General features: G+C 36.6%; 1 protein-coding gene across 3 annotated transcripts in view; it reads left to right on the forward strand.

The window, feature by feature from the left end:
* LOC121413332 (biotin--protein ligase-like) overlaps positions 1-20,636 on the forward strand; it is a 60,901-nt gene extending 40,265 nt beyond the window's left edge. For all 3 annotated transcript variants that reach the window (XM_041606116.1, XM_041606117.1, XM_041606115.1), the window contains 8 exons: positions 1,140-2,050; positions 2,492-2,641; positions 11,469-11,740; positions 12,704-12,771; positions 13,993-14,153; positions 17,087-17,201; positions 18,254-18,467; positions 20,027-20,636. In XM_041606116.1, coding sequence (XP_041462050.1) covers positions 1,140-2,050; positions 2,492-2,641; positions 11,469-11,740; positions 12,704-12,771; positions 13,993-14,153; positions 17,087-17,201; positions 18,254-18,467; positions 20,027-20,204 — 2,069 coding nt within the window. In that variant the 3' untranslated portion in view covers positions 20,205-20,636. The remainder of the gene's footprint in view (positions 1-1,139; positions 2,051-2,491; positions 2,642-11,468; positions 11,741-12,703; positions 12,772-13,992; positions 14,154-17,086; positions 17,202-18,253; positions 18,468-20,026) is intronic.
* Positions 20,637-23,107: the final 2,471 nt, after the last annotated feature.

Genomic DNA, 23,107 nt, shown 5'->3' on the forward strand with positions numbered 1-23,107 from the left:
AAATTGCGTTCGAAAATAATTATTTAGTGCTTCAAAAATTGAAATATGAAGTGACCGGAAACACCATCTTAATTTCATCCCATACGCTTATATGTACTCGCCTATTTACAAAATCGGGATTTGCCTTGTAGTTTTAGCTTTTCATTCTCAATAATGGTTGTTTTCTGGGTTTATTAGTTCTAATACATGCACTTGTACACATGTTTCATCTTGGTTTGAGAATTTTTTAAATCGGCCGCACACAAAGTTAAACAATACCTTTAATCTTAATGATAATGTGCTAGCATCCCAATCCCAGTATCTCTATGGAATAGCATCCCCATATGGAGCTTCATACAAAAACAGAATCCGCAACCAGAGTACCTCACCCAACATCGATGAAGAACACAAATGTCAATTCTTTCGACTGATTTCCTGAAATCCAAACCCAATCTATCGGAATGCCTGTTTGACCATTACAAGGATGAGCCGGGTGTAGGGTCTAGGTACCTAATGGATCAAAGATTCATCATTATCAGTGTATTTGTCATATTAGCTACTCTGTCTGCAGGTCTGTTGAGATTACATTAAGAGCTCTGTAATCCATATGTCCTTCAATGACATCAGTCACAAGAGCCATTCACACCATAGGAAAAAAGGGAATTGAATTAAAATTTTCGCTGTGCAGACTGTTCACACTTGGGCCATCTAATATATTGATGTTGTGGCTGTTGCCTACCAACCGTTGTAGTCATGCATTTATTACATCTTGATTTAATTCATATATCTTGATGTATTGTAATTCATATATTAAGGAAATTTTTGTTTGTTCATTCACACTGTTAAATTTTGATAATTTGATTTTTAACATTTAATTATCATTTGTGATTCATTTTCCATGTGAATAGGTCTGTGACTTACTTCTGATCAAATTCAGTTCACAAACAACAAAATCTCTTCCACGCTTTCATACATGTATTTGTAATTTTAAATACCCCATCTTGTTACCTCTTTTCATCAAAGACGGAGAAAAAATTTGTTTCGCTGGATCAAGACATACTTGTATTAAATAGGAGAATTTAGTAACTAGTTTGCTGCATTGGTACAAAATTCGTCTTTGGTGACCTCACTCAGGCATTTCTTTTTCTTGTATCATTTAGCTGTTGAGGTGAAGGGACAGCCTTTCAACCTGGTAGACAGCAGACTAAAGATGGGTGAGAGCCCATCAGGTACCATGACCCCACCGATTCCTGCATCGCCTCACAAAGGTGGCAAACCACAGCTCTTCAGGCAGCCGCAGCATCAATCGCTTCGGCGGAAGCATTCTTCAGAGTTCCTACGCAAGATGGAGGAGCAGAAGTTAAAGTCTTCTGGTTCCTGGTCAAGCACAGCTGATGGTAGTGAGGACAGTCCTAATGTCAGTGAAAGCCCAGCGACAGATGGTGTGTTCTTCCAGGTTGGTGATGACAGTGGCAACCTGTCCAACGGAATCGGGAAGTTGTCAAGGTCTGGGAAGCACAGAGATGACAGACATCATGCAAGGAGTATGATGAATGATAGCAAACCTCCAAACATTCTTGTATACACAGGATCGGAGACTGAGGATGAGGTGTTTGCTGCAGTGCAAGCAGCCCTACAACATTGCCTTGAACATGACAAATATGTCATTTATCTCCTGAAACCAAGCACGTTATCGCAGCCATGGTCGGACAATTGCGCCTTGATGGTCCTCGCAGGGGAGGGTAACCTTCCTGACGAAGCCACTTCCAGGTTTGTCTCCCACTTTAACAATGGGGGACGCATTCTGAATTTTGGACTCCCGTTGTCCCTCGGGGATGTGAGCTTCCAGGTTGGTGCCCCTACAGAGAAGGAAGTGGAAGCAACCTATCAGGGTATTGTAAAGTCTCAGCCATACAGAGTGCAGGGTTTGAGTGGGCCTGGGAGGCTCCATGTGAATGACGGGGAGGGTGATAAGAACACTGAGGTTAGCATCTTGGCTCAGGACAGGATACTACCTATGGTTGTGAAGGCATCGGAGAAGTCAAAAGGAGGAATGGCAATATTCTCACAAGTAAGTCGTTCTTCGCATTTTGGGAAAAAATAGGGAAAATTATTGTTGCCTTTTTTTTTATAGTTTCTTAGGGGAACCTGGGGGGGAGGGCTCATCGCAAGAAGATTTGTGTCTCAATACAAATAAAAAACACAAGTCTCTAATACATGCATTTCATTGGTTAAAATCAAGTTTACCCTAACTCTGTCTCGACCAACCCCTGTCTTAATAAGGAAATATGTATTAATCATTTTCAATAATGTTTGTCTCAATATGCGAATTCATTTACTTTTTCCATTTGACTTAGATCAGTAGTAATACATTTCAAAAGGATAATTGAAATTTGCTTTGAGTTGATATTTTATCATATTTATTATAAATTTCATTTTCTTGCACAATTCTCTTATTTTATATTGTAATGTATATCAATGAAAACTCCATGATATTTATTCATCTCTGTAGATATGCTTTCCAGAAGGTCACCTTGAGGGTACTCAAGAGGACATGGCTATAGACATGTTGGTTAGATTGGGTCTGGCTTGTATCAGCTCTAAGACTACCAGTCAACACATCATCCAGCTCACACCAGCATATCTGCTAGGTATCAATCAGGTAAAGATCTCTCACAATTATTCCATTCCTGATTCATACTCTTAATTCATGATTCTGGAAACATTTGTATGACATTCCCGTATCATTATGCAGATGCCAACTGTATTTTGCACTCATTTTTATAATATAAAAAAAAAACTGTTGGTTTCATAGAAATACTTTTCCCAAAAATTTTTACACTTTACTCAATGTTTACTGCAGAAAATTGGCATTACTTTTGATTTTTTTCATTTTTGATTCATTTGATAATAAAAAAAAACTGTTGGTTTCATAGAAATACTTTTCCCCCCAAAATTGTATATTTTACACAATATCTATTGCAGAAAATTGGCATTACTGTGGTTTTTTTTCACTGTACTGACTATGATACATTTATCCTGGAATGCCTTATGAATTATCTCAGAAAAAAATACCCTGCCAGAGAGAGTATTGACTTAAAATGTGTAGGGGAGACAGGGTTAGTTGGAACATGGGGTAAGTTGAAACATTGTAATTTTCTTTAAAGCCTGTTAGATAAATTTATGCAATACTGCATTCAATCTATTGCTATTAATTATCCAACAGTGTTGAATTATTATTGCAATAAATTTATTTACAGGCGTCAAAGAAAATAACAATGTTTCTACTTACCCCATGTTCCCACTACCCCTGGTCTCCCCTAATGCATGCAGATTGTTCTTTCAGAGAATTAAATTTTACTTAATAAAAATCATGCTTAAAAACTTTATGATAATGCGGTACAAGGACTTGCACTTTATAACCTGTAGCCATGAGTGAGATATGTTGTTTGATAAAATATAAATTTTAAGGCACACTGATCTTTGTTTTGAAAAACGGCCACTTTGAACTAGTCAAACTGGGCTATTTCGGACAAGAATGTACTGGGGGAGGGTTCAATTTGACCCTCCCTCATATCTTGGCCGCTGATTGCGCGATCGTCACGAAAATTTGCATGCGCGTATAGCCGAATGTAAAATACAAGACTGTATTAAAATTTTCAAAAAAATCAATTGTTTATATTTTTTATTAATTAATTATGCAAATAAGCTTATGAAATTTGCCCTAAATTTGTTCATTTGTGTATGTTTTGCTTTTAACTCAATTTATATAGCTATTAGAATGCTATTTTTTAGTGGGAGTATCAATGGTTACATTTCTAACAAATACTACAAAAAATTGCAAAAATTTAATTAATTTCTTATGGAGTATATTGTTTTTTAAATTCTTATGTATTTCTTTGTTTTTTCGAACCTTTGTTTTTTTATTGTATTCCGATGCACTTTTTCAAGGACCCTTTTGCGATTATATATAGTATAAAATAAATCCATTTAAACCAACAAAAGTAGAAATAATCATACATTTATTTATTTTTTTTGAAAAATACAATTTGCATTGACTTCGTACAAAGAATCACGTTTTTGAGCAATTTCGGGTCTGACATGCACTTACAAAATGCTGCGTAATTTCGGAACCACGTACCCGGCGTTGCAAATTTGGTCTCAAAAGAAGCGCAAGACTTGAAAGTAAAAAGTCAGCAAGCGGCTCGGTTAAAAAAATTCATGCGACGGCGTAGTGATTAAATTTGTCGAGGGGGGGTCAAATTGACCCCCCCCCAGTTTATTAAGGGTTAAACTGTTGCGAGTGTAGTTGATTATGCTCTAACAACATGCATGTTCCATAGACCCAAGCTTGCATATATATATATGCGAACCCAGTCTTCAACAGATTAAAGTTGCTGTGAATTCCAAATGATCTTCTTGATCCTAATCTATTATTCACAAGCTGATGATAAATATTAGATTCCTGGAACTTGGCATGTCATAAATTTGCTAAGCTGTTTTCTCCTAAAACTTGTGCCCACATGTTACCTTCAAGGAATAATGAAAGTTCAATTGAAGTAGGTTAGCTTTTACTCCAGGATTGTCCTGTTTTGCCCAGACGAGTAGTAATTAATAGGACGACATTCATTTAGGAGAGGTGAAATACCCTGAGGAAAATCTCTTTTCTGATGAAATCTGAATATCAGTGGGTGGTTTCAGACCGCCTCTTCAGTTCCAGGTATTTTCTGATTGGGAAAATTACCCCGATCCGAAAATACCAGGTAATATTGGCATTTGAATGTGAAAGCATATTAAGAGTAATCACCCCGAAAGAAAATACCCACTAAATAGTAGGTCAAAATTACAAGAACTTTCGCTGGGATTTTTCCAAGGTTGCAGGTATTTTGGCAATGTGAAAGCAATTTTCAGGAAATTTTTGCCTGGCGTGTAGTTGGGCGTGGGGGGTTGCTGAGCTAGTGATTTTGAATCTCGCGCCTTGCCTGCTTTTCAGACCATACTACGCATGCTCATAACTTTAGGAACTTATTCCGAAGGGTAGTTTTGGGGTGGTGTGAATGAAGGAATATAAAATAATGGGTATTTTTTAGCCTAAAAAAAGTTCTTGTAATTTTACTTTGATTCTTATGATTGAGTTGGTTTGAAACCACTTAGTGGCTCAGAGTTACATGTTATATTACAGGAAAATTCAGAGATTTGTCACCCTGAACTTAAATCATGTCTCTGTGTACTTCATGTTTTATTAAATGTTTTTAGATGTATGACATTGAAATTGAGGAAGAAAATATGGCATTGAATCTGGAATGAATAATTAAATAACATCAGGTTGTGTAAAGTGAAGAGGGAGAAACTGGTTGAGAATGAGGGAGGGGATGGAAGGAGGGATTGAGAGTTGATGGAGAGGTAAGGTAAGGGGGGGATCAGGGCCCTGTTCATGGAGGATTATTCTCTTGTTACTATGTGGTACTGAGCATTGTCGCAGCACCTCCAGTAACAATAAATAATCCTCCATGGCCTGGTCGGGGGGGGGGGATATAGCTAGAGAGGGGGAGATAAACAGAAAGTTGAAGAGAGATAGAAAGAAATAATAAGAAATGAATCAATCAGAAGTTGATAAGTTTAATTGAAAAAAAAAAAGTCACATCCTATTAAACATACATGTACTACTTCATGCATTTCCTGCCATATAGTGCTATTAGACTAATATACTTGTATTGCAATGACAATTCTTATTCAAAGCATCCTGACATCAAAAGCTTTTAAATAATTCAAAATGTGCCATCAACACTTCAGTATTCTGGGTGATAGCATAGAGTACCTTTAGCGCCAGGTAAGCTTGGAAATGGAACACTTTATGTAGCTTTTGGGAGATGCATCCATATACTTTGAATTGATGTGATGATATCACTCATTCGTGAATATGCTTGCTAGGTTGTCATCTCATTTGGCCCACTGAGGTTCTGTTTTATAAGAAATACCAGCAAAAATAAAATTGTTATGTGGAATAATAGCCTGTGATGTTGAAAGGATTAACGAAGACATAGAAATTGTCATTTTCAGAGTAGAAAAACACTCTGAAAGGTGAAAACACAAATGAAGATTTGTGACTTAAACTGGGGAGGTTGGGAGGGGGAGGGGATGGGGGAGGGGATGGGGGCGGGGGCTGTAGAGAGGAGTTTGCAAAACTTTCTGATAACAAAGCTTGATACATGCAGACAATGCAGAAAAAGGTGTAGAAGCAAAGTACATGTCTTGTGAGCCCATACATATAGAAACTGTTACCATTGTCTTGGGATGATGGAAAAAAGTTTTCGTTCCACTTTAACTAGTCTAAAACTCAAATATAGAAGTAAAAGGGTCTTTTTCCATTTTTACTATTGAAGATAAGTGGGTGAGCCGATCAAAGAGGATAACCTAGTGGAAATTAAATGCATTTTTCCTGGAAAAAAAGTACATAAAGGCGATTGAGGATATTTGTGTAAATCTTCCCTCCAAGTCAGAATTTAAATTCGGGAAAGACTTGCATGTAGAGTGTGCCCTGGATGAAATGAATTCATGCATACATAAATGTGGTTTTGAGTTTCATTCAAGCATGCCCCCTAATCCTTGTACTCCTACACACGAAGGTGTTAAGGTGTTATTGAGATATACAGTAGATACAATGCCATGGTCAGAGGCGCCATGCTAGGGCAATGAATCAATGCAAATTAAATTGATTGAATTTGACCTCTGTTCACTAGAGGATGCCTCTTCACTATTCCCCAGTCGTTGGGTCTGTTCTCACCAGCCTGAGTTAACTCATTATCTTGCAGCTTTTGATCTACAAGAATAAGGTTTCATGAGATTATTTGTAGTGATGATGCAGTTTTGGGGTAGTTCATCCTGATATGAAAATTTTATGTAAAAAAAAATCAAACAGAAAAAGAAGATATTATTGAAGGTTTGGTAGAAAATCAATCAAAGAGCTGTAAATTTCTAATTTTGATTCTGTGAAGTAACATTTCTCAGAAAATGTCTATTGGTTTCACCTAGTAATTCAGTTAAGCATCAGATTCATCACTTCATACTACTGTGAGGAAATATTTTTAATCATTGTGAACCATATTGAATTTATATTACATTATTTATGGTGCAGCTCCTTGCAAATTCAAACACTTGAAAACTTTCATATCCTTTGATGAACTTCTGTCAAACATTCACCGATACTTTTCATTTAAATTTGACTGCTTTTATAAAAAAAACAACTTCTCATCAGGGTGAACTTCCTTTTGGAGACAGAATAATGGCTCAGGATAATTGGGTATAATGATACAAAACCAGTTCACAATGTCTCCCAAGGTGCTCATGGGCACACTTGAGTATTACAGACCCCCATTCACTCACGTGTTATATCATAGCTCATCAAAAAATCATTAAAAATCAATCCCTCGATAGATTTTGCTTTAATTCACTGACATTAGTCACAATTAACAGTACATTAAGACTTGATATGTTAATCAGGTACTTTGCCCGGCTCAATCAAAAGTTATTTGGGCTGAAATAAGACTAACCATAATTTCGGCCAGTTCATTGCCACAAAAACCAGAACTGCATTGTGGGTAATAATAATTAAAATGAAGCCTCCCCAAATGCCTTGATTATGAAAGAGTATGAACATAGCATTATGTCTATCATTTTTCTTTTGATATACAAACATTTGATCTATTTTTAATGAATTATTTTAATCAATAAAGTCATGTGATCTTTACTTACGCCAGTTCAGCATGCTTTGCACGCGGTTGAATTACTCTCATGTGCCCTCATGAGATGCTGAGTTTCCAAAAGTCATACTCCAGCAAAATCACTGATATCCACGAAGCCCCCCCCCCCCTGGGCTAACCGAATCAAGTTCTATAGAAACTAAAATGTTTTCTTTGAGAGCGAATTGGGAAACAACCTTAACATGGAAAAACATTGGCTGATAGAGACTAATCTCAGTCTGCTCTCTGAGTACTCTCTGGGTGCCCCTAGACAGGTGGAATACAAATGTCATCCTTCCAGCCCAGGGGACTTGCGTGCTCCGTATCAGTAGGGTGTCCAACAGCAATGTTGCTATTAATGGCTGGCGTACATTGTCTTGAAGGGTTGTTTAGGTGACATGAGTAGTTGGCATTGACAATCTGAGATAACATTCTGTAACTTAAAACAAAATGAGATTCAGATGACGTATTTGTGTCATTAATAATAAGTATTACATGGGTTGTAGAATGTATTTTTTTCTCTTTGCCTTTTTTATGATGAAATTATGATATAATTTATGCTTAGTTTTGAAATATTAATTTGCCTACAGAGTACGTTGCCTCCTGTGCTACTCAATGTTTGAGAAATTGTCAAAATAGACTTTTTTAAAAGTCATTATTTATATTCACCATTTTTTTCTTTGACATAAAAAGTAAGATATAAACACTATTGATTATACAGCTTTCTATTTAAGTCATTCTGAGCATCTCTGATTCCTTTATATATTTGGTATGATTAGCTGTACGAAGCTTGATAGTTGTTTTGTTACATGTATTTAGGGTAGTTATTATGATGGGATTTGATTAATTGATCAAATTGATGAGGATAGTGATGATAATGTCTATGAAAATGATAACAATAGCAGTTTAAAAGGTATTTAAATATATTTAAATTACAACAATGAATTGATAAAAGCAATTCTATGCAAAAATAAAATATAATGGTAGGAAGCATCTGAATTCATGGTTTGAGTCTCCTCATCCATTTTCTGCAATAGAGGCATAGAGAAAGCAACTTTATATTTGTACTTATATTTGAGTCTTACATGTACATGATTATAATCTTTCTTGAGGTTATTATTGTCAAGTTTGTTTCCTGCAAATAATCAAGATGCTTTCTTTTAACGGTGACAGAATTGATCAAAATGGGATTAGATTGATTCTATACCATAGTCTCTGCTTAGGGGCATGTTTGTTGTTTCCTCACCTTTGAGAGCTCAGCTCTTTTGACTTGGTTCATCTATAACTCTGCCGCTCGCTCGAGGGCTGTGTCACTGGATCAAAGTTGTGTTCATTTGAGAGAACAGATGGGAAGAAAGATCACCAGATTGTCACTATCAATTATATACTGGTATCTGTTGAGCAAGGCTGCAGGCTTGTCTGTAGGATGAGGGAGCGGGTATGCACTGCAATGTGACTTGTAGATATGAGATGGAGGGGGAGAGGGAGTGGGAGGAGGGATACAGACATAGTTACATGTATCTGTACTGCAAGAAAGAGTGAGAGTGTATGCATGTATTGACAAGTAATGAAAGTATAATGGGTTTGATTCCCACTATTCCAGCTAGAGTCATGATGAGATGCATATTTTAGTCCCATGTTTTATTATACAGTGCGTCCCAAAAAAAACTATACACTTTTGAAATGGCTGCCAAATTAAAAATATAGCACTTTGGGGGAAAAGACTTATAGATATGGAAAGCCAATAAAGTCAACTTTGAAATGACACCAAAAAGTTGGAAAAGTATTCATGCTTGAGCGAGCACTGCCCACTGAAACAGAGGGTATGCAAATTAGGGTGGGCTGGAATTAGCCTTCCAATTTCTTTTAGATTTTTTGTTGGTACTTGCAAAGTTGAAGGTTATTTGGTGAGTTAAAGATCAGATGTGATCAGTTTGTTGTTTGTGAAAATTTCATACGTTATTAAATTGAAATTTAATGCATGAGTGATCATGAATTGCAATTTTTAGTGCAGCTTTATCATGTGGATCATGTGGATCTCAACAATGTGTTCATGACAGTCAGGAGAAGAGGGGGTAATATGACTTAGGGAGGTGAAGTAAGTTGATGGGCTTACGGTCAACAGAACATTTAGCAACCCCTCCCTCCATCTCTACCCCCTCCCCCACTTCTCTCCTCCTGAGAGACTAACCTTGGCTAGGCTGGGCAGGAATTAGCCTTACAGTTTTTTGAGAGGTTAGTCCTTTGGAACTTACAAAGCTAAGGGTGTTCTGCTATTCATGAGTGAGATAAGTTTTGGTTTTAATAGGCAAATTTCATGAATTACTAAATTGAAATGTACTGCATGAATGAACAGGAATTGTAATTTTAGTGTAGCATATTCATCTTGTGGACATTAGAAATTTGTTCATGAGAGTCAAAGTAATATGATGGTACATGTACCTGTTACAAGCAAGAGGACGAGGTATGCTAAGACTTGATTAAAAGGGCATTCCTCTTCTTTTTGTCCTTTTACAAATTAAAAGTCATAGGTACCATCCCCTCTTCACCTCCATTTTCCAGCCCCTCCCCCCCTCTCTCTCTCTGTCTCATCTCCTGGATTATAGCCTTTTCAAAACTTAACTGCCAAGTGACCGGTGGCTGATGGTCAGTTTGAATGATTACCAAAAAAATTTAATGATTATGATGATTAATGAAATAATTTATTGGAAAAAAATGAATGTTTTATTGATCACATTGCACATTGAATGAGTTGATTTACTGATAAATTGTTGATTGAATGATTGATAGGAAAAAGTTGATGCCCTAATTCAGAATTAATCATTAAACCAACATTCTGCTCTGGACTTCACGCGTACATAAGAATAGCCATCAGTCTCTCAACAGGAGGGGAGGGTGGGGGAGCAGGGGCTGAATGTTCTGTTGACCCTTATTTCATCAACCTACTTCTCCCACTTAAGCCCTATCTCACGATTCTCACCCCCTATTCTCCCGACTGGCCGACTCCCATGAACACATTGCTGAGATCCCCATGATAAAGTTGAAATGCTGCTCCAAAAGTGTAATTTGTGTTCACTCATGCATAAAAGTTCAATTTAATAACTTAAAAAATTTGCTTAAGCTATCAAAACTGATCAAGGTTGATCATTAATTTATCACAACGCCCTTAACTTTGCAAGTTCGAAATGATTTGCCTCTCAACAACTATGAATTGGAAGGCTAATTCCAGCCCACCCTAATTTTCATACCCTTTGTTTCAGTGGGCAGTGCTCGCTCAAGCATTAATAGTTTTCCAACTTTTTGGTGTCATTTGAAAGTTGACTTCATTGGCTTTCCATATATGTGAGTCTTTTTCCCCAAAGTGCTAGATTTTTTATTTGGCGGCCATTTCAAAAGTGTATAGTTTTTTTTGGGACGCGCTGTATATGTATATATAAAGTAAATTACCTCTAACATAAAAACATGTGGGAGTGAAAGAGCCAGAAGATTAGTCAGAGATCTGCGTCGTGATTTACCTATGGGAATAGGTTCAGGATTACTGAGGATGATACATTATGAGAAGCGATTGTGTGAGAGTCATACAAAATCAGACAGAGAAAATAAGATTTAAAAATCTTTATTACATAGCATTATTCTTAAATTTAAACTCTGAGATGCTTATAATTCACTGCTGTAATATGACAATCAAAACCGTTAAACATGGTACCTCACTTTGAATCTATTTAATTTTCTCCTTGCTCCTTCCTCCAGGCAAATGAACGTTTCCTCAAATCAATAACAAGCCAGAAAGATGCATCCCCCATCCTACGAGGCACGCCCGTCTCTCTTCATTTTATCTACGATCCATCTGGTATCAAACACGTCAGCCCGTCCCTCCTACCAGTCGTCATAGGGCGCAAGAGCTTACCCATGGGGTCGCTCTTCAACTTTGATGTCTATCGTAACAATCTCCAGACGAGGATTCTGGGTAATGTGGTCCTGTATGCAGAGGTGTTGCCAACGACGATGGATGTGTTTGATGGGTAAGATCACTAACTTCATGATCATCTTTTTTGTACATCATATTGAGTCCAGTAGGATTAAATCAGGAGTATTTTGAGTGCTGTGAGGTTAAATTATTAAGTTGTAAGTCTGCTTGTGTCTTAACTTTGGAATTTCATTATATTTTATTGTCTTTTATTGAAAAATTGAAACTGCCAAAGCAATTTCTATTTGACATTTTTACAATTAATGCGCTTGGAAGTTATGAATAGTACTACCATTGCATTCAATAATATACAAATATACCAGGCTTTGAGTAAGTGTAGCGGGAATTATTTTCAGGGGTTGGACTGGCATTCGCCCCGAGGGAAAAATAGTAATTTTGCCAGTACAACCAAGGATAAATAATTCCCTCTATACTTTCGAAATAAAGGCCTGGTATATTTGTTTTATATCCTACATTTAATAAGGCATATAAAACAATAGTCTATCTACTCTTGTACACGTAGATCATCTTTTCTTAACGCGCTGCGCAGACTTATCTACTTTTCCCAAAACCACGCACTCAGCGGAACGCAGATTTGTACCTGCGCCGTCCCTTCACAGAACTCGCTGACCGGTGCGCCCGAGAAATTGCATGATCTGTGACGTCAGTGATTGAATAGTCAACTATTCCATCATTGACGTCACGGAATAGCACATTTTCTGGGGGGGGGGGGCGTTTCATTTTCGACATCGCAAAATAGTGAGAATATGTTTGGTCACATGATGCTATTTAAACCAATAAGCATACAGGATTTAATTCATGTACATGTAGGATATGATACATGCTATTTAATGAGCAAAATCAGGTTTCTGAAACGTGTATTGAGTTTGCACATGATTGCCTTCCATGTGAGGTTAATTTCCCAGTTTTGAAATAAGTACAAAGTTTGCCATCTTTGTGAACTAATTGGTAAAAATTACACATTTTAATAACGTTTATCGTACATGTTTCCTTTCAGATTCATGTTCAAAGTTCCAGACAACATTGGATGTGTATGCATAGCAACGAGAATGACTGGTGGGAAAGGTAAATGTATTCAAGCTCATATACTGTAAAAGTGGAAATTTTTGCGGTGTGGAAATTTCGCGGCAAAATCGACAAGCGCAAATGCAAGTTTTGAACCATGGTTCAATTGCGTATATCATTTTGGCAAGGAGACTGCATAATTTGACCTATAGAGGGCGACATTCAAGCAAGCAAGCTTGAGCTCCAAAATCATATGCATCCCGATAATTGTTCCAATGTGATCATTTTTTTTACAGTCGCAGATTGGTATTGAATTATGATTTTGCTTGAAATATACCGGTAAGTTTCTTTTGCTGTTTGATTGGTGAGTGTTTAGATCTGTTTAGTTTTTAAGATGACGTCTTGCCGATCGCCCAGGTTTGTTTATTGATCCCATGCACTTTGAATAGCCGTATCCCCCCGGTCCTCGGCCGTCCATACCAGGCCAGCAGCGCCTTCGTTTTGCCTTCCCCCATGTCCGCCTTGCAAAGAAAACAATTGCATCAAAACAATGCTGAATTACACTACTTTAGAGCTGAAATTGTGATCAGAAAATACAATTTTCATTGCTGAAATGTTAATTAAAACTATTCACAGATGGGGAAGAAGGAAGTGATTATGAAGTGTGCATCGCGAATTCAAGAACCGCGAATATGTTTTGAAGCCGCCAAGCGTGAAAAATTAATCCTGCGAAAATAACAGCGTTTACAGTAACGTTCTTGCAATAGTTATATTCAAATTTCTGCATCAAATGATGATAAAAGCTCAAAGAGCATGCACACCATACCAAAGGCCATGTCTATTTGTGATAGTCCAACATCTCTGTTAGGTATACTGAAATAATGCTTCTTATAATGTTCCTGTTGTTTTCATTTGGATTAAAAAGAGAAGAAAATAATATGAATTGAAAAGTGAAAAACAATACGACTTGGTGTAAGACCACTTGCCATCCTAAAAGCAGTGGGTGATTTGAAACTGACAAGCGAGTTATACCCATATCGCTTTTTCTCTTCATTTTATTGAAGAAAAAAAAATGTATTACATGTATATAGACAATTTGTCATAAGAGAATTTGAATTATTTGTATTTAGTAAAGGAGTTGACTGGCACTAGATACAGGTGTGTTCTAATTCAATTTAGGGTATAAGCTGAGTCAATGCTACAAGAATTCCATCCAAGGCATTTGGGGGGGCATTTTTTTTCTTATAAATTGTAAATATTGTATTTCTGCAACTCCAATAGGGCGTGGTGGTAACCGGTGGTTAGCTCCCATAGGCTGTGCTATGTTCTCTCTTCACGTTCGCATCCCGTTGAAGACACACCTGGCAGATAAACTTCCATTCCTTCAGCACATCGCATCGGCAGCAGTAGTAGAAGCCGTCAGGTCACTCAAAGGTTATGAGGTAAGTAGCGGGATCTTACCCCCCAACCGCCCCTACTATACATCTTATCCCCTCCCCCCATCCTATTCTATACCCCTTTCGGAATATACCATGTTATCAGTCCATGTTCTTATCCCATTAAATACTCAACCTAACAAATGGACTTTCATTCCTTCATCACATTGCATGAGGGACAGTGATAGTCTAGGCTACAAGGTCACCTCAAGGTCATGAGGGAAGTAAAGGGGCATGCTCACTCCAACCCAATCTGAATAGCAACCTGTCTTTATCCCATACCTACTCCCCCAAGTAATTTATTACTAATGCATTAATGACAGAAAATTTTAAGAAGTGAATAATTAAGTACTAAACAGATGTGATTTTCAGCAAGGATAAAATCCAATCAACTTCTACTACGAATAGTAATAATAGATAACATTAGATTTATATAGCATATGTTTCATCTTTATTGGATGCTCAAGGTGCTTCAGGAGATATTTACAACATCAACAGCAGCAAAACTAAATTACTGGTTCAAAATTTAAACAACAAAAGATTAAATGTATGTCTTTAAAAAACAAAAACTCTCAGGTATGTCTCTAGGTTGCCCTTGAAGGTGGTCACTGATATCTGGGTTTGTAAACTATAAATTCCACAAGGTTGACCCCACGTGTGTGAAGGAAAAACTTATACACATAGGCTCAGGGATTTATCTCTCAAAATGCTAAAAAGGGAAGTCCTAGAAAATTCCCATTTTAGTAAAATATGAAATCTTGCTTCCATCGACATTTTGATACTTAAAGGGGAATGGAACCTTTGGAACAAGTAAGCTTCTGTTGAAACAGAAAAATCAAACAATAAGAACAAAGAAAGTTTGAGAAAAATTTGGCAAATAATGAGAAAGTTACGAGCATTTGTATATTGCAATCAACCACTAATGCTATGGAGATCCTCCCATTGGCAATGTGATAAGGATGTGTGATGTCACATGTGAACAACTTTCCCTTTGATGGACTGTAAAATACCCTCCCAAACATACTGTATGATCTATTGATAGATGTGATGAAAGAGGCTGTTTAAGTGAAATATATACTAAAGTAATGAGGAGAGTTGTTCACAAGTGACATCACACATATTTGTCGCATTGCCAATGTGAGTATATCCATAGCATTAGTGATCGCAATATTCAAATGCTCATAATGATTTTTCTCAAATTTTAGTTGATCTGTTTCTTTGATTTTTCTATTTTCACACAAGCTATCTTGTTCCAAAGGTTTCATTCACCTTTAATTTTTTGTATATCAAAAGCTGACTAGGACCTTTAACCTACTCCTCTGCACCTGTTACCCATCTTCAGTCACACTAAACAGCCAGACAGTAACTGATGTAGCATTTGAAGTGTCTCATTGTTGTTAATTAATTGAATATCTGGAGTTTTGATTTGCATCTGTATAAGCTATCAAAATATCTCCACTTAGATTCAGAACACAAAATCTAATGACGATGACCTTTACTACTTCATATACAGGCCTGTACACCATGTATAAACACACATCTCCAAACTGAAAAGTTGATTTTTTTTCTAGTGCAGTACAGTTGTGCTATTTTTTGATAAATGCCATCAATTTACTTAATTGACTTTTTGAATAAGCAGTGCAAGTGTCGTTTTAAAATGAAAACAAAAACTTATCATTGAATTCTTGATGTCAACATTCATTTTGACCTTATGTGTTACAAGTATATTCAAATTTAGGTAGATAATGGCTTTAACCCTATCAAGGCTGGTGGGGGCCCCTCAACAATTCACGCAATATTTTCACTGCGCGGGAATGCGCAATTTTTTTTTTACCGCACCGTTCACTGACTTTTACTTTAAGTCTTGCGCATCTTTTGAGACAAAATTTGCGATGCCGTGTAATTACTTGGTCACATTTGCTCTAGTTGGAAAGTCGGAAACAGCCGTTTTAACATTTAATGTACGAGCTATACATATAGGTGGTTTGTATAAAATGAATAAAACAGCTGTTTTCGACTCGCCTTACGGCCGCCGTAGAGCAAATGTGACCAAGGTACACTGTTTAAGCAGTTTTCAAAATCATGCAAGATTTTGTAAGCGTATGTCAGACCAAAAATTGCTTTAAAAACATGATTTTGCATACAAAGTCAATGCAAATTGTGCTTCAACCAAAAATCATAAATGTATGATTATTTCTAATTTTGCTCATCAAAATGGATTTATTTTATGTTGTTTATGATCTCAAAAGAGTCCCTGACAAAATTCATTGAAAAAATAATGAAAAACAAAAGGTAAAAAAAACATGGAAATAAGAAATTGCAAAACTCAATATAATACATAGGAAATTGATCTGTTATTGCAATTTTTTTCACGTACAATTGTGAAAACACCACAAAGAGTTTTTACACAAAAAATTAGAACATTTGGAACTTTAATTATGGAGTTAGAGGAAAAAGTATGAGTTTGCATACTAATTACTCATAAAAATTAATAGCAATTCGCATGAAATAAATCAATATAGAATTTTGTAGATTATATCCCAGACAACCTGAATGTCATTTTTTGGTGAGATCTGAGGGGGTCTAGGAGGCCATATGATCTCACAAAATACCCTGGCCTAGATAGGGTTAAAGAAAATGAGCATTATTGATCAGTCGTCCTGCATGGTCAATTTGTGACAACAAATTAAATTTGAGGCACTTTTAGAAGCAAATTATGTATCTGTTTTGTGCATTATTCAAAAACACATTAAAAATTTTGAATGTGAATGTTACAGAAAAACATCAAAGTTCATATCAAGTGAAAACAATCTCAAACTTTGCAAAAAAAAACCCCTTGAAATCAATATTTGCTTCATGAAGATAATTCCGGGGATAATTCTAAAGCTAGCTGTGTGTGTTGTTTTGTTAATTGCATTTCCTTTCCTTTTTCTCATTAGGATTTTGACCTGCGTCTGAAGTGGCCAAATGATATTTACTACGGTAACAAACAGAAGCTGGGAGGGGTCATTGTGAACTCATCCTGCCTTGATGGTGTCTTCCATGCAATAATAGGTAAGGAAATAATACTAGGGGGTGTTTCACAAAGATTTAAGTATGACTTAGTGTCGCACTTAAAGGCCTAGTTGCTTGGATTATAAAAGGCATGACCGCAGATCATGCCAAGAGGACGTGCACTACTACATATTAATCAATAAGATGCATATCATATACTCATCAGCATTTAAGTGCAACTCGAATTCATACCTAAAGTCTTGTGAAACACCCCAGAATAAATAAAATGAAAACAAGAGAGAGAAATAAAGGGAGTTTCACAGAGGGGGGGGGGGAGCTGGGAGGAAAACTGAGAGAGGGGGAAGAGAAGCAATGAGGATGGGGCAGATTTCTAACACAACTATGATGGACATGAAATATTACATTTTGGTAATAATACAACAACTAATCTATAGTTTACTGACCTGTTGCAGAAAGAGTTGCGATCAACGCAACTCAAAAAATCTTGCGCAACTTGATTTTCAGCCAATGAAGCACCCGTATTCGGGACTTGCGCTTGATATTTTGACTTGCGTTTAAACACAACTTTTTCTACAACACCCCCCTGTACTGTGATCGCTTATTTCTGATAACATATGTATTTAAAAAGAATTAGAGGAGAGAGGTTGGAGTTACAATTAACAAAGAAGAAAGAAAACGTCATTGGTCTGTACATTAAACAATTTGAACAGCTTAATGAAAAACCTTAGATTGATACCAACTTTCTGTACCAACTCTTCCTGTAGGGTGGGAAATCATTTCAGTTTTTATCTTTTTCTTGACATTGGGGCGATTGCAGAATTTAGGGGGGTATTTCTTCTATTTTAAGAGCTACTTTTTAGGAGCTACAAGCAATTACCGGTAATGCAGTAAATGCAAATATCATTCTGCCAGTTAGAATATTAAATTTCTAAATAATCTTGAATATTGCTTGTGACGGATCTTGGGGCGACTCTGAAAAGAATGGTCGCCCCAAAGCATGCATTTTGGGGGGAATCTTAGGGGCAATTTGTGCTCTCATGAGGGCAAAATCGCCCGTCGCCCTCATGTATTTCCTACGCTGTCCTCCTCAGGTATTGGTGTGAACGTCTCCAACAGTGTCCCGACCACATGCATCAATGACCTCATCCACAAACACAATGAAGAGAAGCGTACCAGTCTTAATCCTGTCACGATGGAGATGGTCATAGCTCGTAGTATTACTGAGATGGAGAAGATGATCAATGCTTTCCAAGAGAAGGGAGTGGAGTCTTTCCTACCAGTCTACTATAGGAGGTGGCTACACAGGTATAGGATATGATAGTGAAATGTAATCAAATGGTGATAAGGATCTTGATTGATTGAACAAAATATATCAAATTACTAGTCATTTATTTCAGATAATAAGTAATTTTGCTAATGACTGTGATATCAACGACTTGTTTTATCGACCGATCATGGTTTTTAGATGAGGATGGTTATAGAATACAAGGATCCATATCACCTTCATATATAATGTATAATACTCTTTATTTTGCTCGGGTATTAGATATTACTTACTCTTGTTGCTTTTGAATAGATTTGAAACACTTGTTGCCTCGGCTATGCCTTTGGCATGTGTATTGTTGGACATCTATTGATATTATTGCAGTTAATCGCATTCAGCATTATGTCAAATCATATGCAAATCAACTCATTGGCCCGTATTCTGAAGTCGGGTTTAACTTAATCTCAGGTTTAAAGTTGTGGTTAACCCTAAATAGACTGGGCTATTTCGACGCCTAAAAAGACTGGGGGGGGGGCTGATTCAGCCCCCCCCCCCGTATGATCTCGGCCGTTGATCGCGCGATTGCGACTAAAATTGGCACACGCGTTACCCATGGCATTATCTACAAAACTATAACATCAAAAATGGCAAAAAAATCTCATGTCTCATTAATTATGCTAATTTATGCGTAAAATCATTTAAGTTTGCTCTAATTAATAAAATAAAACCCCTGAAATGCTAATTTTTGTTTCACATTCTCTAGATAAGCATCTGATCAAATTGATTTAAAAATTCAAAATCAAATTTATTTTCTTATGTATTCTATTGTTTTCTAAATTTCTTATGTATTTCGTTGTTTTTCGACTTTTTGTTTTTTATTGTTTTTTCAATGGAAATTTTTGGGGACTTTATTTTGACCATAAACAAGATAAAATTAATTGATTTTAAGCAGTAAAAGGAAAAATAATGAAACATTTATGAATTTTGGCTAAGAACACTATTTGCATTGGATTTGTACACAAATTCATGTTTTTGAGTAATTTTGGGTCTGCATGCACTTACGAAATGTTGCGTAATTTTGGAACCGCGTACCTGGGGGTCACAATTTTGGTCTCAAAAGTTGCGCGAGACTTGAAAGTAAAAAGTCAGCGAGCGACGCGGTCAAAAAATTTCGCGCGGCGGATTTATCGCGAAAAATGTCGAGGGGGGGCTGAATCAGCCCCCCCCACTCTTTTCAGGTTTAAATATGGATAGCCAATTGTTACATAATTCACTAACAGTAGAGATATCATATTTCAGCTCATTTGGCTCTCATAACATTCATAATTGTCTAGGAAGTATAAAAAGATGATTGTCTTCACCATTGAAGAATCAGGAAAGAGAGTACAGTAAATATATGAAACATACAAAATAAAAAAAATTGACACTTTTGGCTTCCCATAATGTTAGCACAGAGTTAGACCATGGTCTAACCTGATTTCAGAATATGGGCCATTGAGCTTTGTGTTAATACAGGACCTATTTTCACGATATAGCTACCTCAAGTTGTCTTGTTAAGATTATTATTGATCTCTATCCTTTGATTCTATCTCATCCCCAGTGATGCCAAGATCAGGCTTGAGAGTGCCAACGGGGACGAGGTAACGATAACGGGACTGGACAACTCTGGTTTCCTACAGGTCAAGAAGACGGATGGCTCTATCCTCAGTGTCCAACCAGATGGGAATACGTTTGATATGCTTAAGAACCTTATCAGTATGAAGTCATCCAAGCATTGAACTTGGCTGTGGACCCTGTTTCAAAGTACCTGTCGTCAATGATAAAGGCTATGGCAAAGTTGCTCTTGACCAAACAACGGCCTTTCAGTAGCTTGTAACCCGTCATGGAGAAGAAGCTTGATGAAACAGACTTGGGCATGTACTTCATACACGTTGATAATGTCCGAGATGTAAGTTTAGGCTATAAATTGGTTTAAACCTTAGTCTAAGACTTACTTCTTTAGTCTAGACGTATTGTCAGTGAAAATGTCTTGATCTAAGACTTCTGCCAATGATGTGACTTCAGGCCAAGTGGTATTGTCACTGAGGTGTTAAAATTTTGTATTTCAAAATCAGCTTTTGAGGTCAGCTCAGAAAAGCTCACTTTTATGGAGGAGTCTTCTTTTTGTGGGCCCTGTCCCTTAGGCACTGTGCAGCCTCCATCAATTACATGCCTGTAAAAAAAAAGAAGAATCCTTTTAGTATTGGTTACATGGTCGATATTGAATCAGCATCAGATTTTTTTCATCCTTTAATAAATTTACACTATACATGAAATGAAAAATGTGTATCCTTATTACAAGGGGGAAAAAGAAAGGATCTTATTTCTACAGTTAACTATGCCTAAATCTAATCTGGTCTGAAATAATGCTTAGAGTTAGGCAGTTATTCTATTTATAGAAGGTAAACTTATGCAGAGTCAAATGTATTCAATTTCCTCTTAAGTATTTTAAAAGCCATTGGATTTTGATTTCGGAACACTTTATCACATAATAAAATTAACCTCGGACAAGACTTATCTACTCACCTGATCAGAAGCTGTTACGGCAGTGGTGCTATTCCAATGATGCTGGAGAGATCCGCCAGGCCCACTCTCAACAGTCCAAGTTCAGAGGCTTGGTCCTATTTATTATGGCACTTTTGCCAGCTCAATGACCTTGAGATGAATTTTTGAAGATCTGAACGAGACCTCAGCACCACACTCTGAACACTATGAGATGATGATGATGGTTGGGCCACTTTGCTTCGTCTCATCTTCAAGAGGTATGAGGTATCCTGAAATATTAAACAATGCAAACATGCATTGAGGAGTTTATTCTTATTTTAATCTATTAAACGATTTTGCCAATATCGGTGGCATACAAGCCTTGTCCTATGCAACCTTCCAGCCATGCATTAAGTGTGCAGCACTGCAATCAGCACTAGATGATATCATAAAGCAGATCTATGTAACGTATTCATCTGCGCCATCCTAGAAAATTTGGATGGATATGAACAAATTTCTCACTTTATTTTCTTTCTGCTGACCCGTTTTTTATAAAACAAAGCACACTTTAAAAATTATGTGATGATGTAGGCATCTTTGATGTTTACAATAATACATTCAAAAGCATATTATAAGTACCCTCAAATACGCTGCATCACCTAAACACACATAATTTGCATTATTTATATATTTAACTGGTAAAGTAATCTCTGCCATGATGTGCATCAATGTTGATGGCAATATCTGGTGGTCAGTTTTTAACCCTGATTTCAAGTACTGGTATGGTGTTAAAATCAGCCACAACACCATGAAAATGTTAGTCTTGTTGGGATTAAAGATGGAAAATGTGACTTATTTCCAGCAGTTTGTGTTCAGCATGCAGCACTGGTGTTAATATTTTTTTGATGAATGCACACAGAGCTATAAATTTTGCCTTTTTCATTGCATTCATACACCCCAAAATGTTCATGCTCTGAGAAAATCTAAACTTTCAACAAGCTTCAAGAAATTGCCAGTTTGCAAACAGAGGTTTAAAAAAAAAGTAAGTAAATTGTAATATCAACCAAATTTATGCTTTTTTAACCTCCATCTGATACAATTATCTTACCTTTGTCTGCTTGATTTCTTTTCTAAAGCTTTGCAAAATGATCGTGTGCAAATTAAGTTAACACATATTTATGATACTTTTTCAGCCAAGCATTAGTCCCGGGGCACTAGTCGGTCGTCAAGGAATTTCAAGATCACGATTCCAGCAAAACCCTTGACCTATTTATAATTCAATCCAGTGAATTTGACTTTGGGATCTTGGCTTCCATTTGGTATTGATGATTTTGATTAATTTTGAATGAACTGAGAAATTTTTTATTGAAAACCAACTTCATCATATTTCTGAAATGTGTGCAAATTATGGTCACCCCCATCATAATTATAAAAAAAAAAAAAACGATTCTTGGATTACTATAAAATTTTATTTTGCACTATTTTCATCAAGATCTGAAAAAAATCAGACAGTAATTTCAATGTCTTTATAATGAAGTGGTTGTGATAGAAAAATCTTGCAGTCTCCCCATTGTTAGACAGCTGGCAGCTGTCTGTTTCGAGGAGTTTTTTTTACATTTATAAAAAAAATTATCGTACACTGACGGCTCGCGATCATGCAGCCACCATTGGGGGGTTAACAAAAAACAGAAAATGCAGGAAAATCTGACACTACTACACTGGACACATCTCACCTACAGATGGCAGCAAACACTGTAATCTGCTCTAACCTAACATACAGTAGTATATACAAAAGTATGATCAGATTGTATGAATATGAATAGTTCTAATTCCTCAGGTGCATTTATTACTCATTGGGTGTCACTGTGATTTGCACCAAACAACACTGAACTTTCAACCAGGTTACTACTAATTATGCAAGTCATTTAGAAGGGAAAAAAATCGATCAGGCGATAGTATTTTTTCACCATGTTGAGATAAAAGCTCACACAGGGTATGTAGATAGTTGCTGCAGAAGATTTGATATAATTGTTATCATGTCTGTGATTACAACATTGTTAAGTCATTGTGATACAATGGTTCTGACTCATGCCTTTATTAGAGGGTTGTTTTATATATCATCACTACCATGGACTAGCGTCATTTGGCAAGACGTCGA

The sequence above is a fragment of the Lytechinus variegatus genome, chromosome 4, assembly GCF_018143015.1.
Source record: "Lytechinus variegatus isolate NC3 chromosome 4, Lvar_3.0, whole genome shotgun sequence".
In the NCBI taxonomy this organism is placed as follows: Eukaryota; Metazoa; Echinodermata; class Echinoidea; order Temnopleuroida; family Toxopneustidae; genus Lytechinus; species Lytechinus variegatus.